Below are 14,800 nucleotides of genomic sequence, written 5' to 3'. Positions count from 1 at the left end.
TAATAAAATTGTGTCGCTTTTCTATACACGTTTCGGCCAATTAAATTGTCAACGAAACTATAGACATTTTTGGTGGATTCTTAAAGGGCGGTAGTCGTCGTTCTGCGTCCTGTTTGATACGGGACTCATAGCGACGTATACAACGCGTGTAAAATACATTGTTTATTTACATGAAATTCGAACACTCGCTGCGCGACGACCACCGCGCTTTAACGATCCAATGACTGTATTGCTCAGGTGCTGAATACAAATTCTATCTCGGAGCGTTACAGTCGTCGCACTGCACGTTTCTTATTTTGCACAAACAAACAATGTACGGTATTTTACAATGTACTAGTATATATACGATGCTATGGGTCCCATATCTAACACGATTCGGTGTTCGACAAATTAGCAATAAATATCCAGGCGAGACAACTGTGACATTAAACGTCCCCGTGCTGTCGACCATTCTCGTCCGCTGCAGTATTTTAACAGCAGATAACCCCGTCAGTTGACACAATGAGCAAACTTACTTCACACACGTTGAAAATACTTGAAAAGTCAAGGTCAGGCTGCCAAAGACCTTTGTACAATTTTTAAATCATGATAAATCGTAATAAATCGACCCGTTTCTCTTGAATGCCAAAGTCAACCGTTATTACTTTTAAAGAATTAAAAAAAAAGCTATCATTATTTCTTTTCAATGGTGATATGACCTTTTGATCCAATTTTAATTAAGATATTATCACACCCGCCAAAAACACACACACATCATCATCATTAAACAATTATTCTTGTTTCAATGTAGCTGCATCCGACTGGTGAATACATCAGCTGACATAGACATTTAATAAAACAAAATAATGTGAACTAATGGTATACAATACGATTACAACAAACTGATATTTCAATTGTTATAACTTGGAAAAGCCCTGTTAGAGATACACATCTACAGCGCCCTCTACAGACAAACACCCAATTTCTCCCTCGTACCGACACTATAGTCCCTCAACATCGTGATCGTGATTTAGCCCACAAAACAAATTGGCTCTGTACATAAGTCAGCAGTCTTTTTCCACTAGTCTCCCATGCCATTTGCCATCACACATTGGTACAAACAGTAACCAGGACTACCAGGCCATTTGCCATCACACAATGATACCAACAGTATCTATGACTACCAGACCATTCTCCATCACACACTGGTACCAACAGCATCTAAGACTGCAGGGTCATTTTCAATCACACATTGGTACAAACAGTATTCAAAACTACCAGTCCATTTGCCACCGCACATTGGTACCAACAGTACCCAGGACTACCAGGCCATTTGCCATCACACAATGGTACCAACAGTATCTACGACTACCAGGCCATTCTCCATCACACACTGGTACCAACAGTATTCAAAACTACTAGTTCATTTGCCACCACACATTGGTACCAACAGTAACCAGGACTACCAGGCCATTTGCCATCACACAATGGTACCAACAGTATCTACGACTACCAGACCATTCTCCATCACACAATGGTACCAATAGCATCTAAGACTGCAGGGTCATTTTCCATCACACATTGGTACAAACAGTATTCAAAACTACCAGTCCATTTGCCATCACACAATGGTACCAACAGTATCTAAGACTACCTGGCCATTCTCCATCACACAATGGTACCAACAGTATCTACGACTACCAGACCATTCTCCATCACACAATGGTACCAATAGCATCTAAGACTGCAGGGTCATTTTCAATCACACATTGGTACAAACAGTATTCAAAACTACCAGTCCATTTGCCACCACACATTGGTACCAACAGTACCCAGGACTACCAGGCCATTTGCCATCACACAATGGTACCAACAGTACGACTACCAGGCCGTTCTCCATCACACATTGGTACCAACAGTACGACTTTCAGGCCATTCTCCATCACACTTTGGTACCAACAGCATCTAAGACTACCAGGCCATTCTCCGTCACACATTGGTACCAACAGCATCTAAGACTGCAGGGTCATTTTAAATTACACATTGGTACAAACAGTATTCAAAACTACCAGTCCATTTGCCACCACACATTGGTACCAACAGTATCCAGGACTACCAGGACATTTGCCATCACACAATGATACCAACAGTATCTACGACTACCAGGCCATTCTCCATCACACAATGGTACCAACAGTATCTACGACTACCAGATCATTCTCCATCACACAATGGTACCAACAGCATCTAAGACTGCAGGGTCATTTTTTATCACACATTGGTACAAACAGTATTCAAAACTACCAGTCCATTTGCCACTACACATTGGTACCAACAGTACCCAGGACTACCAGGCCATTTGCCACCACACATTGGTACCAACAGTACCCAGGACTACCAGGCCATTTGCCATCACACAATGGTACCAACAGTATCTATGACTACCAGGCCATTCTCCATCACACAATGGTACCAACAGTATCTAAGACTACCAGGCCAATGTGTGATGGAGAATGGCCTGGTAGTCGTAGATACTGTTGGTACCAATGCGTGATGGAGAATGGCCCGGTAGTCGTAGATACTGTTGGTACCAATGCGTGATGGAGAATGGTCTGGTAGTCATAGATACTATTGGTACAATGTGTGGTGGAGAATGGCTAATATAATAATGGAATGGACTAGCCAAGTGCAATATTTACTATACAAGCCACTATTCTTATGTTACAGATGTGACCAACAGTTCACTTTGATAACAAATTGTATAAAATAAAATATCATTTCACATAAGTGTACCTGTAGAATTTATTCAGTAATGCAAATTTACATAAATACATGGTAAATATTAATTTGACAGGCAGATGCATTTTTATTACTATTTTCAAATCGTAAAACAGCATAGATTTACTCGACAAAGTGCAATGTTGATGAAAGAATATTGGTGTCAGCTGAGTGAGGGTCAGAGGTCATCAAGGTTTAACACAAACGAACATGCAGCTCCTCAAAACATTTCAAACTGCATTTTTTTTTAATATAAGTGCTACTTGTATATCATAGAAATAAAATATCAATGGTTTAATTCTAGTTCATGGTTATTAAATATATATATAGTTTCCAAACAAAATGACAAACCCAGTGATTATAACAACTGAAAAGCTAAATAACCTAAAAATTACAAATTTCATACTTAATTCCTAAACATTTTGACTAGTTTGTAACCAAAAATTTCATTATATAAAAAATGCACAATTAAAAAAACACACATGAGAAATGAATTAATTTACATGACATTATTTGGTTTTAAAACCATATAGATTCTTGAAATCATTACATTTGGTCAATTTATCCAGGATAATACATCTGTTTATATTTAGAAGATTAATAATCATGAATAGCTTATTTGGTAATTCATTAATTTTGCATGACCTGACAAAACAAGCTGTTAAATTTATACCATATATGGAAGCAACTATGGCAGTGATAGACAGTTCATTCAATATGCGGTTAAAAATTATATTAAATAACAGATGCACATGTTACAATATTAGCTACATGTTGTTTACTTCTCCATACACCAAATTAACAGGTATCGGTAAATCCTCTACAGTCGTCATTTTGCATGCATGCAAAATTTTGCGTAAACAATGTATTTTACACCTATGCATGTTTGTTGCATTGGAACAAGATTTTTTTTTTACCAATTATTGCAAGTGTGAGACTTGCTGTTATAATGTTAGACAGAAACAATCACACATACACAAGAAAATACTGTAAAATTACTTTATTTTAGCTGGAATTAATTTTTGCTGAAAGGAGTTTTTGAGTGTTTTGTATGGGATTTATTTTAAGTGATCTTTGACGAGTTGAATGTAAAATATAGGAAAAAAGGTATATTCACTGGATTTTATTTTTACTTCAACGAAAATAGCAAAAATTAATTCTAAGCGAAAATAAAGTATTTTACAGTAAGTAAAATCTGCTGAATTGAATCCACAACTTCAGAATATGTGATAGAGCTCAGTAGATTGAAAATTAACGCGAGTAAAAAATAAATGATTTTACAGTATTTTCACCACAGAGACATGTCATGTACATACAACTACTAAATAGTGTATTTTACAGTACAGAAAAACATTAATTTTTTCGGCTACAATTTGTTTGCAATTTGATGATCATACAGCGATAATGAAGAAAAAAATTTCAAGAAAGTTGCTGATACTTTGTGTCATGGAACAATTTTTACTGTTACAAAATTTGCCTCCTACGAAATTAAAGGACTTATAGGATGGATATGCAAGAATACAAATACAAATAAAAGTTACTTAAATATTACACTTTCGCGAATAGCAAAAAAATTTCAAATTGAATTCTATACTGATATCAAATTAAATATCAGTTACTATTTCTTAAACATTATACAAGCACCATCTATAAAAAAATCCTATAAAAATTAGTAATGCATTGTAAATGTTTGTACTCCAAGCAGCAGGATGAACTGTTTTGATCATTTTCATTTGCTCAAGTGAGGATAGAAAATTTACTTTATCATGAATGTGTTTGAAAGAAATGAATGAAATTGTACATTAGGAACACACATTGATACTTCACTGCAATTACAGGCAAGCTAGTAAATACCCCAAAAAAGAATGAGAGCACCTAATAGAACAAATACAATACAGCTCTTAACCATTTTCCAATTACTCTTTTTTCCAGTTTAATTTTTCAGCTTCATTTTGTGTGTATTGCGTGAAAAACAAATTCATCAAACAAATTTGTGTGAAACATAGATGTGTGAAAATAATCACAATAACTTGGCAGGAAAGGTTCCAATGATAAAAGTAAAATATGTAATTACAGTAATCTTTTCATCTGTTTTGTATCACTTTTCACTCTCGCTGTGGTACCTTCTACCTTGTCACTGAGTCTATCTATGTTTTCCATCTGCAAGTCTTGTTCCTTCTGGATGTCTAAAGCCATGGATTTCAAGTTCCCCACAACTTGGTTTAATTCATCAGCTTCCATATCAGATACAATGGGTTTGTTGGATTTGTGAATGTGAAGTCTGGCCCGTGGACTGCTTTCATGCTCAGCACTAGAAATCACATCTAAAGAAAAACACAAGCCATTTTATTTTCTGTAGTAGTTTACTATAAACCCTATTTTCAGTAAGAGAAATAAGCAACATTTCATAGTTTGAGCTGCTTCATGTTTGAAGTTTTAGCTACGACTTGCTGATATCGACAAGTCTGTAAGATACAAGTCTTAATGAATGCCTGCTTTAACTACCATTCAAATTTATGGCCGGATTTTTTTTATCTTTTATTTTATAGCTTCATTTAATGCTACTGCTCAGAGAATCCAAATAAACTGCTTTTATCATAAAACAGCATTAAACACAATTTTACCATTGATTACCTCTACTATAAAAAATCATTTTACATATTTCAACTTTTTATTTGGTACTTACAGTGCAAAAATAATATGTAATTATAATATGAGATAACTCTTAAACATATAAAATGTCAGTTTATAGTTTTGGGACAAATATGGCTGCCAGCCAGCCATTTTAAAGCTGATCAAAAAAATTTCAAGTTTATTAATATGCATCATGTATGTAACAAAATTTGGAAAATGTGTCAATAGATTTCTGAGAAGATGCAAGGAACAAACTGGCAAAACCAAGTACATAAGCCAACACTGTTTTGAATCGGGAGCAATAACTGATCACCGGTATTTGCATTAATTTTGACTGATATCAAATAAATAGAATATTACCTTTGTAAGTGGCAGTGTGAGTCTCCATATTCACTGTGTTCTCTGGCAGATTAGCTTCCTCAAAATCAAACTTAGAAGCATACATTGGCTCCATCGCTTTCAAGATTTGTACCATTTTTGCTGATGTTAGATAAAAATTGATATCAGGTTTACCAATCATACGTTGAGTGACCTTGATATCCCATGGTGTATCCACCACCACTGACGACACATCATTCATCTCGTACACATGAAGTTTTTTCCCTTTAGCGTCCTTCAATTCCAGGTTATCATTGTTAATCTGTAATGTTCCAGTATTCAATGCATCATTGGGTTTTCTTGCATATAAAATATTATATGCAACAGTGTCATCAACGTCTTGCGGTGAGTCTGGTACTCTGGTAATGGCGCTCCACTTTCCCAGCCACGAATCAAGTCCATCCAAAAGATGCTCAGCCACTGTTAAATCATTATTGATGTCGTCAACAACTCGAGAAGCATAATCTAGCTTCTCACCTTGATAGGCCAATGATTCTCCAGCTTCTTGCAATGTTCTCTGGGAGTCGTATGCAACGTCTAGTAGCTTTTTACCAAGCTCAGTTTGTTCGCGATCTTCTCCATTACTTCTCATGATTAACGCAGGTTTCCCTACTAAACGCTCTTTCCAAAAGTGTTCAATGAAGTGAAAAGCTTCCTCCCTATTTGGTAGTGACCCAAACCAATGCTTGTCAGAATTGGTCGCCACGGTAACACATCTGAACATGTAACTACTGTTTTCTCTTTTAACACCGGTGAAGTTCGCAAAGTAAACTGTCACATCATTGATCGGTTCTTTCTTATCCTCGTCTTGGAAAAGTATAAAATTAGAAGCAACAAAGAGAGTACCATATACCCATCGTTTCTTGCCAGTCGTCACGTAGTACGATGCTTTCCATTCTTTAATTGTGTAGCTATTTGTACTGTCTGTAGCAATCATTCTGAAGTAGATCTGTAAAATAACATATTATAAATATACTTTACAGCAAAGAATGAAAGATTCTTGTCATTTCTTTAACAGTGAAACACTAAATGAATCACCAAATGGACTGCAAAAATTATACGCTTTACGAGGTACATGGTATGTAAGCAATTTCATGGAAGAGAGGGGAAAGAAAAATCATTCAGTTCAATCCTCTGATCGCCAAAGTCAACTTTTGTCACCAATTCCAAATTATAAACCCACACAATTTTTTCAAAATATTGATCAAGACATGTAGACAATAGAAAATGATGTCCATTTGGTACAAAAATATCAAAATAAAATAGAAAACCACATAAAAACAGGCAAAATGATGTAACAATATTTTGTCTCAAGATATTTCAATGTTCTAAGATTTAAAAACACTAGGAATATTTCGTTATAAATTTCACACTCATTTATGTGTTAATTTATTATAAAAATAATTCTGCAAAATGTAAAATATACAAATATTTTTAAAATGTCCATGTAAACCATCATCAGAAACCTATTGAATAAAACTTGGTAATGTTTTAGGCAGTTTCTATGGGAACCTGACTACAAAATTTTAAACAATTACTATCCTCTTTAACTCACAATTTTTTCGACACCAAAATGTGCACATTTTTTATGTGTTTTTCTATTTCATTGTTAATTTTGAACCAAACTGACATACATAATTTCTCATTGCTTACATGTTTTGATCAAAATTATTCGAAAATAAAATGAAACAATTATGCAGGTTTATTTTAAGAAAAGTTTCAAAAATATGATTTGCATTTGTTTGATTAACCCAACCCTCTTTAATTTTAGCAAATTTGATGCAATAATATCCACTAGTTTTTGAATTCATTGGCGTGAGAAGAGAACATACATTCTGTTTTAATATGCATATTCACTGTTTCAATTTATTGCATATAATTATCAGACAAATAACTGACAGATGGTCATCATAGTGAACTGATGACCTGTAATTAAAAAACGCCAAATTTTATTATTCTCCCACAAAATAAAGCTCAATTTTTTTCATATTATTTTGAATGTTTTTATCAAGACCTGGTCCAAAATTAACTGACAAATTAAAGGAAAATACATAAAAATGGTGAAATAAACACTTGGTTCAGACAAATTTCTAATTATGTTTCTTGTTTATAAAGCAACACACATATGTATTTTACATACATGTCGCATGGAACCCATGCTCAACGACTGTGGTGCTTAAACAAGAGATAATCAATTCCTAATGGAAGCATAATTATAATTCTAAAGCAGAGGGATTTGGAAGATTATGAACATTTATCTGGCTGATACATGTAGTATGGTAATTGAGATGCTGATCTGAAATGATACAATGGAAGTAATGGTTGGACCAGCTGTGCTGAGCCCCAGAAAATAATCTCTATGTAAACATGGAGAATTTGACTAATGTCTGAATAGATCTAGGTGCGAACAGACAGAATATTACAATATATAATGTTATTATATTACGTTATGTAATGAATGATATAAGACAGGTCAATGTAGTGACAATATATTCTAACCTATGTTAATGACTACCTTCAAATAAAGAGCACCTGTTCACAGTCACCACCACTGGGCAGTACTTTACATGTAAAGCGACATGAATACAAAGACAAGCTGTCTAATGTGACCTGTGATCAACCTTTTAGTACTGGTTTGCACAAGGGTCAAAATGATTAAAAATGATTGGATATTTGGAGTTTTTTTTTTTTTTTACATCTTCAAAAATTTGCTGATTATTTTTTTTATTAAAACAGAGAAATTATTGTCATATTTTCATTCATGAATTAATTTATCAACCTCAATATAACGACCACCTGTGTACTAGTATATGTATAAAAGACAATTTCTCTAAGTACCTTAGACGATAGTTTCATGCTTGTACATGATTTTATTTGTGTCACAACATTTATTGTTAAATCATTGCATCACATTACGTTATTTTTTTTTATCTGAGAATGAAATTCCAAATTGAAATTAAGCCACGTAATACAGTAAACTGTACAATCCCCAATTTTCAACACACTGTGAACATTTCACTGGGGTCAGCATTAGAACATGAAGTCTGAATGGCTTTCATGAAAATTTAAATCAGCAAACCGCAAAAATTTGCAGTATACTTTTTTTCAATGTATCATGAATCTTCTACAAGAAACAGTGATCTTATCCTCAACTAACAATTTGAACAGTCTTGTTATATTGCATGACCGAGGTAGGAAAATAAATTATTACACAAATTTGAATCTTCTTTTTTGGGTTGATCTTTTACGTATCCATGAAGACAACATGAAGACACTGTAAACTGATGTACTGGTAATTTCACTTTAAAGTGCCTGTGAAATGGCTGTTATTTCCACGCCTAAAATTATCCATTGATATATAAATATTATTAATTTTTATGTTTCTAAGCATGAATTATTTTTTTAAGTGAAAAAATGAGTTTCAAACTCAGTCTACGGCAACTTTATTTTTGTGTATTTTAAAACGAGGCTCCTCATTAGCTTCTCATTTGCATACAGAAATTCCCCTTGTGACGTCAGAAGGGGAAGTCGCATGGCAGCTTGCATTGCCGATACGTGTAAATAAGGCAAATTTCTTGTACAGTTTTCTCATCTTTGACTAAATTGTCACTTATGTACTTGTTCGTCGAGGAAGAATGGACCATAATGAACACATAGTATCAATTTTTGTTGCATGGGGTTGAGTTAGATGCGAAATATGTCCGTTCTGGTGTAGCTGTTCACCGTGATCGTCATCGACACCGGCGCACGTTTGTACACTGTCGCTGGACAAAATAGGATTTGACGTTGCAATTATCTCGTTATTTAGCAGGTTACTAGGCACATCACTACACTGTTTTATTTCATCGATTGTCTGAGTAAAACTTTCAAAATTAAAATAAAAGAGAACATATTTTGACATTCTAAACATTAGACTATAGTGATCATTATAAAATAATTAAACAAGCAGCCTATCGGCTGAGATAGCTCCGCTGTTAGCAATGCACATTTCAATTAAAGAACTGAAGACATGATTAGAAAATGAACAATATGAATAGTATCAAAGCAATCAGACTTACAGTTTTTAACAAGAAGTCGAAAATATCACTTTTTACCAAAAAATTACAAAAATATTCACCAAAATAAATTAATTAGAGAATTGAAGATATCATCACAAAACGAACAAATCTGAGAGAGGTCCACATGTAGTACCTATATATGTAATATCAAAGCAATCAGACTTACAGTTTTCAACAAGAAGTCGAAAATATCACTTTTTACCAAAAATGACAAAAATATTCACCAAAATTAGAGAACTGAAGATATCATCACAAAATGAACAAATCTGAGAAAGGTCTACATGTAGTATCTATATATGTAATATCAAAGCAATTGAACTATTGGTTTTTAACAAGAAGTCGAAAATATCACTTTTTACCAAAAATTACAAAAATATTCACCAAAATTAGAGAATTAAAGATATCATTACAAAATGAACAAATCTGAGAGAGGTCCACATGTAGTACCTATATATGTAGTATCAAAGCAATTGGACTTGCGGTTTTTAACAAGAAGTCGAAAATATCAGTTTTTACCAAAAATGACAAAAATAATCACCAAAATTAGAGAACTGAAGATATCATCACAAAATGAACAAATCTGAGAAAGGTCTACATGTAGTATCTATATATGTAATATCAAAGCAATTGAACTATTGGTTTTTAACAAGAAGTCGAAAATATCACTTTTTACCAAAAATTACAAAAATATTCACCAAAATTAGAGAATTGAAGATATCATCACGAAATGAACAAATCTGAGAGAGGTCCACATGTAGTACCTATATATGTAGTATCAAAGCAATTGGACTTGCGGTTTTTAACAAGAAGTCGAAAATATCAGTTTTTACCAAAAATGACAAAAATAATCACCAAAATTAAAGAATTAAAGATATCATTACAAAATTAACAAATCTGAGAGAGGTCCACATGTAGTACCTATAGATGTAATATCAAAGCAATTGCACTTGCGGTTTTTAACAAGAAGTCGAAAATATCAGTTTTTACCAAAAATGACAAAAATATTCACCAAAATTAGAGAATTAAAGATATCAACATGAAATGAACAAACCTAAGAGAGGTCTACCCAAGGTACATATACACCAAGTATCAAAGCATTTAGGCTTGTAGTTTTCAAGAAGAAGTCGAAAAAGTAAAACATTGACACGGACGACGACGGACAATCACTCATATGATAAGCTCCGCTCGACAAAGTCGACAGCGGAGCTAAAAAATAAAAATCGACGAACGACAAATCACAGTTACTAAATAAATGACAGCCGCGTGGAAATAAATTGACATTTTGTTGAAATAGGTGAACGCGTCGGGTCACGACAAGGGCAAGTGCGTTAAAAGCGGCGTTTAATTGGATAACAAAAATAATCGAGATCGACACACATACAGATAAATTCAGAGTGGATTCGAGTTAGCGTGATCCATGGCGTGATTGTCATAATTATATCATATTAAAACTTTATTTGGTGGAAACACATTGACCAAGCCCGGATTCTTATTTCATAAATTATTACGCAGATCAAGCTGCAAGCATGGAGGTAAAAAAAGAACAGAGGTGTGAATTCGACATTCAACACCAATCACCAAACAACTCAGAAACTTTTAGCCTTCGAAAATGAAAACAATTAGCAGTGTGTAAGGGCTGTGTAATTTCCTGTTCGTCCGTCGCTTCGTTTTCGTGTCACTGTCAAAATTATTGCTACCTTTTACTTAAAGGCCCAGATATACTATAAATACGGTCCTAAACAATAGAGGGATTATTTCCTTGCTTGTTACACTGTAGTAAACAGCTCCAGCCAAGCCCCGGTAATAGCGCGTTTTCTCGAACTTACAGGTCGATTATGTCATGCCAAAGTGGATGCATGCGACTATGAATATCACAGCAGTGACTGTGTGTAGTATTTATGACAATAAATAGTGTACGAGCTGAGATTTTGGCGGATAAAAGTCAAAAACTCGAACCGGGGAAAGGGACGCGCTACTAATCTTGAATAATTAACTACTGTCAATCAAAGTCACGTGATGTTGGACCGCTGAAACAGGATGCATCATAGGCTATGCAAGTGATTAACAACACTCATTAGCATAATCACACCTCCAATTCACACTTGCCCGGGGCAAGTGAATTGGGCCTTTAACGGGGACTAAATGGTTTCTATAAAACAATAATCAGGATCGCAAAAATGTCAACTCATTTGAAACACTTGCCGGATGTCTCTCTCTCTTCTTAAATCCGCCTCGGTGATCATGGGCTCGTCCGGAATCTATTTCTTTCAAAAGTGTTGCGCCAGGTTTACGTTGTCGGAGTTTCTCTTTAAATCTAGTTTTTGTTTTTTTCATGGACGAGGACAGTTTTTCCACAAAAAAAAAGAATCTGAGGTTAAGTGGCTTTCGTCCACTGATGTCGCACCTTTGGATCGATTAGAAACCTGTGAATACATACACTATGACTATACGTTTCACTGCAACTTTCCACAACACAACATCTAAAAACTCTCTCTCAAAAAAAATAAAATAGACCGAAAAATGTATATCGTTTAAAAGTATACTGAATGACCAGTGTTATTATGGCTCAGGGGTATGACTTCCTCTCACATTTTGTCATTTGGTGGCGCACTTTCGGCGAGTGTCGGAAATCCGGAAACAGTCGACCGTTTCAGGATAGGTGGGTGTGGCTTCAACACGAGAAATATCCCAAATTTACTTGGATACGAGTAATCATTTGCAGCAAAAAAATCAATAACTGCCCATTTCAGTGGGACACAGATCTAAAATGAGAAAACGTGAGGGTGGACATTGCACAGGCACTTTAAGGAGTGGATATTTCAATAGAGTTCTGAAAACAATAGCAACGTTCTCAAAATTCAAACCTCGCGGTTATCTATTAGGCATTAAAATGCAGACATATCTAGCAGCAATGATTTAAAAAGCCATGTCATTTTCCAGATTAAATATGAAACATAGACTCATTTGCATATAATATTGAATAGAAAACGAAAGATGAAAAAGGACATGCATCACAGACAGTTGTATTTTGCTCCAGGCTGCTAGACATGATCCTTTCAGTTTATGTACTATTTCAGAGCTGTGGACAAGACCTCAAATACAATATTAAGACTTTAACAAATACCTAATAGCTTTCTTTAAAAAAGTAAATTGTCACGGAATATATTATAATCCTTGGTTAAAATTATGACTGAAAATGAAAGGATTATTATTGTTTATTGCGCAATCTCACAACAACCCCTTCAAAAATTTAAAAACAACAACAGCTTATTATTCTATGCAACAGGCTTGCGAAGGTCATTAAAATATATCTAAAAATAGTCAAGGTCAGGGTTGAAATTGCTTCTGTTTTATCTTCGCAAGTATAGTTCACTTTCTTTAGACGTGTCGTTTTCAATTCGTGTGTGCACTTTGCACTACCAGTGGATTAAACAATAGATGTCCGTGTACTACATATGTGTCCCTGTCTATCATATATACATCAGACGGCCGGGTCAGACGGCGGTCAAATCATTGACCGATAAACAACGCTGAGCGCACAATCTAGTGTGTCTCGGTCGCTCAAGAAAAAAACAATGTGACCCTGGCGATACATAGCTCTTCCTCACGGAACAACTTTACAGAGTTCAACCTTGGTGCAAGATGCTTTCCATTGGTCATATACTTACGTCATTCGCCAACAAATGTCTGAAACTCCAATAACGTCACATACGCAGACAAAATTCAAAGTTTATCAAGCCTCATAACGTCATCCAGCCAAAGTGTACGGGCGCTGCTTTGAATTGTGGGTATTGGAGTAGCAGACTCCCTGAGTAGTTTTATAATTGTTCGGGGCCCTTTAGGCTGACCATGAACAGTCCTATAAGAATACCATTGTCGATTTCATAACGTGTACGTAGCAATACAAAAATCAAAGTAAAATTATTCAATATTTTCATTCGTCGAATAATGTATTTGTAACTTTACTACAAGAACAAACAATATTAAAACATGTAAATATGTTCCATGTATAATAAGTGATTTACATATCGCATTGTATAATAATATTCAAGTTACCAGTCGGACGAAAAGTAATTCATATTGTTTGCGGTGTGTACACTCATGCATTTTTATTTTATATTGAATTCTAAATCTCAAAAGTCAATTGTACAAATTTAATAATAAATAAGCAGACCCTCGTTCTGAATTAATAGACATAATTCCAGCTAACATTTTTAGTCACGGTTTATGGTAAATCATAGTCTGATTTGGTCTACAATATCGACCAATAATATCAAAGAATACGTGTATTCGTCCATACTGCATCTTGAGTGCGTTCATTTTATTTCGTTGACACATTAAATGGCGGCAGTCGTCGTGCCGCGTCCTGTTCGATATGAGACTCATAGCGACCGTTCAACGCGTATAAAATACATTGTTTATTTACATGTTTATTTATTTACACCGCGCTTTAAGGCCGAAGTCTGCTCATATTCTTTGAGAAAGTTCGTCAATAGTCGCATGACAATGGTCATTGGTTTATTGTGTACAACTTGAATCTCAGTTGGAATGACAGTTTTATGGTGACACGAAGCAGTGTTTCTCTGTGTGTTATGTTGTCGCATTTTAAAGAAAATGTTCAATTACTTGTTTATATATGTTTATATATTCCATAGAGCATAATGCGAAAGAAAAAAAATAGCATTTTTTCACTTAAAATTCAAATTCTTTTTAAAAGATCTATATAATAAAGAGTATTTCGTCAGTCATGATCTATTTTTTACTGTTTCATTCTATTTCACCAGCATTTGAGATTCCATCACCATAAAAACATCATTAATACTGACAAAATGGCCGTCGTTCACTATTAAAATACAACCATCATTTTCTCGAAAAATAGATCTGTGACCCTTACCCTTTTCATATCAATAAATTATTGATATGTTTATATTGATGTACAGTATATTGCACAATAAATAAATTCTTGGTAAAAC

At 34.5% G+C, this 14,800-nt stretch overlaps 1 protein-coding gene across 1 annotated transcript; it reads right to left on the bottom strand.

Moving 5' to 3' along the window:
* Positions 1–2,756: 2,756 nt before the first annotated feature.
* On the bottom strand, positions 2,757–13,602 carry LOC100370974 (synaptosomal-associated protein 47-like). Its single transcript, XM_002738398.4, has 3 exons — positions 13,496–13,602; positions 5,752–6,718; positions 2,757–5,081 (listed from the first exon to the last, which is right to left on the bottom strand). The coding sequence occupies exons 2-3, from the start codon at positions 6,704–6,706 to the stop codon at positions 4,828–4,830; spliced, it is 1,209 nt and encodes a 402-aa protein (XP_002738444.1). The 5' UTR covers positions 6,707–6,718; positions 13,496–13,602; the 3' UTR covers positions 2,757–4,827.
* Between the last annotated feature and the right edge of the window lie 1,198 nt (positions 13,603–14,800).

Source organism: Saccoglossus kowalevskii, chromosome 7 (assembly GCF_978046115.1).
Source record: "Saccoglossus kowalevskii chromosome 7, keSacKowa6.1, whole genome shotgun sequence".
Classification (NCBI taxonomy): Eukaryota; Metazoa; Hemichordata; class Enteropneusta; family Harrimaniidae; genus Saccoglossus; species Saccoglossus kowalevskii.
Note: the sequence above shows the minus strand (reverse complement) of the source record. Positions and strands in the feature narration are given on the sequence as shown.

Bases quoted from the DNA above. Each gene is read 5' to 3' on its own strand.
- LOC100370974 (XM_002738398.4), bottom strand. From the start codon at position 6,706: ATGATTGCTACAGACAGTACAAATAGCTACACAATTAAAGAATGGAAA. The intron at 5,082-5,751 runs GTAATATTCTAT...GTTTTTCTTTAG, and splicing joins TCACACTGCCACTTACAAAG to ATGTGATTTCTAGTGCTGAG.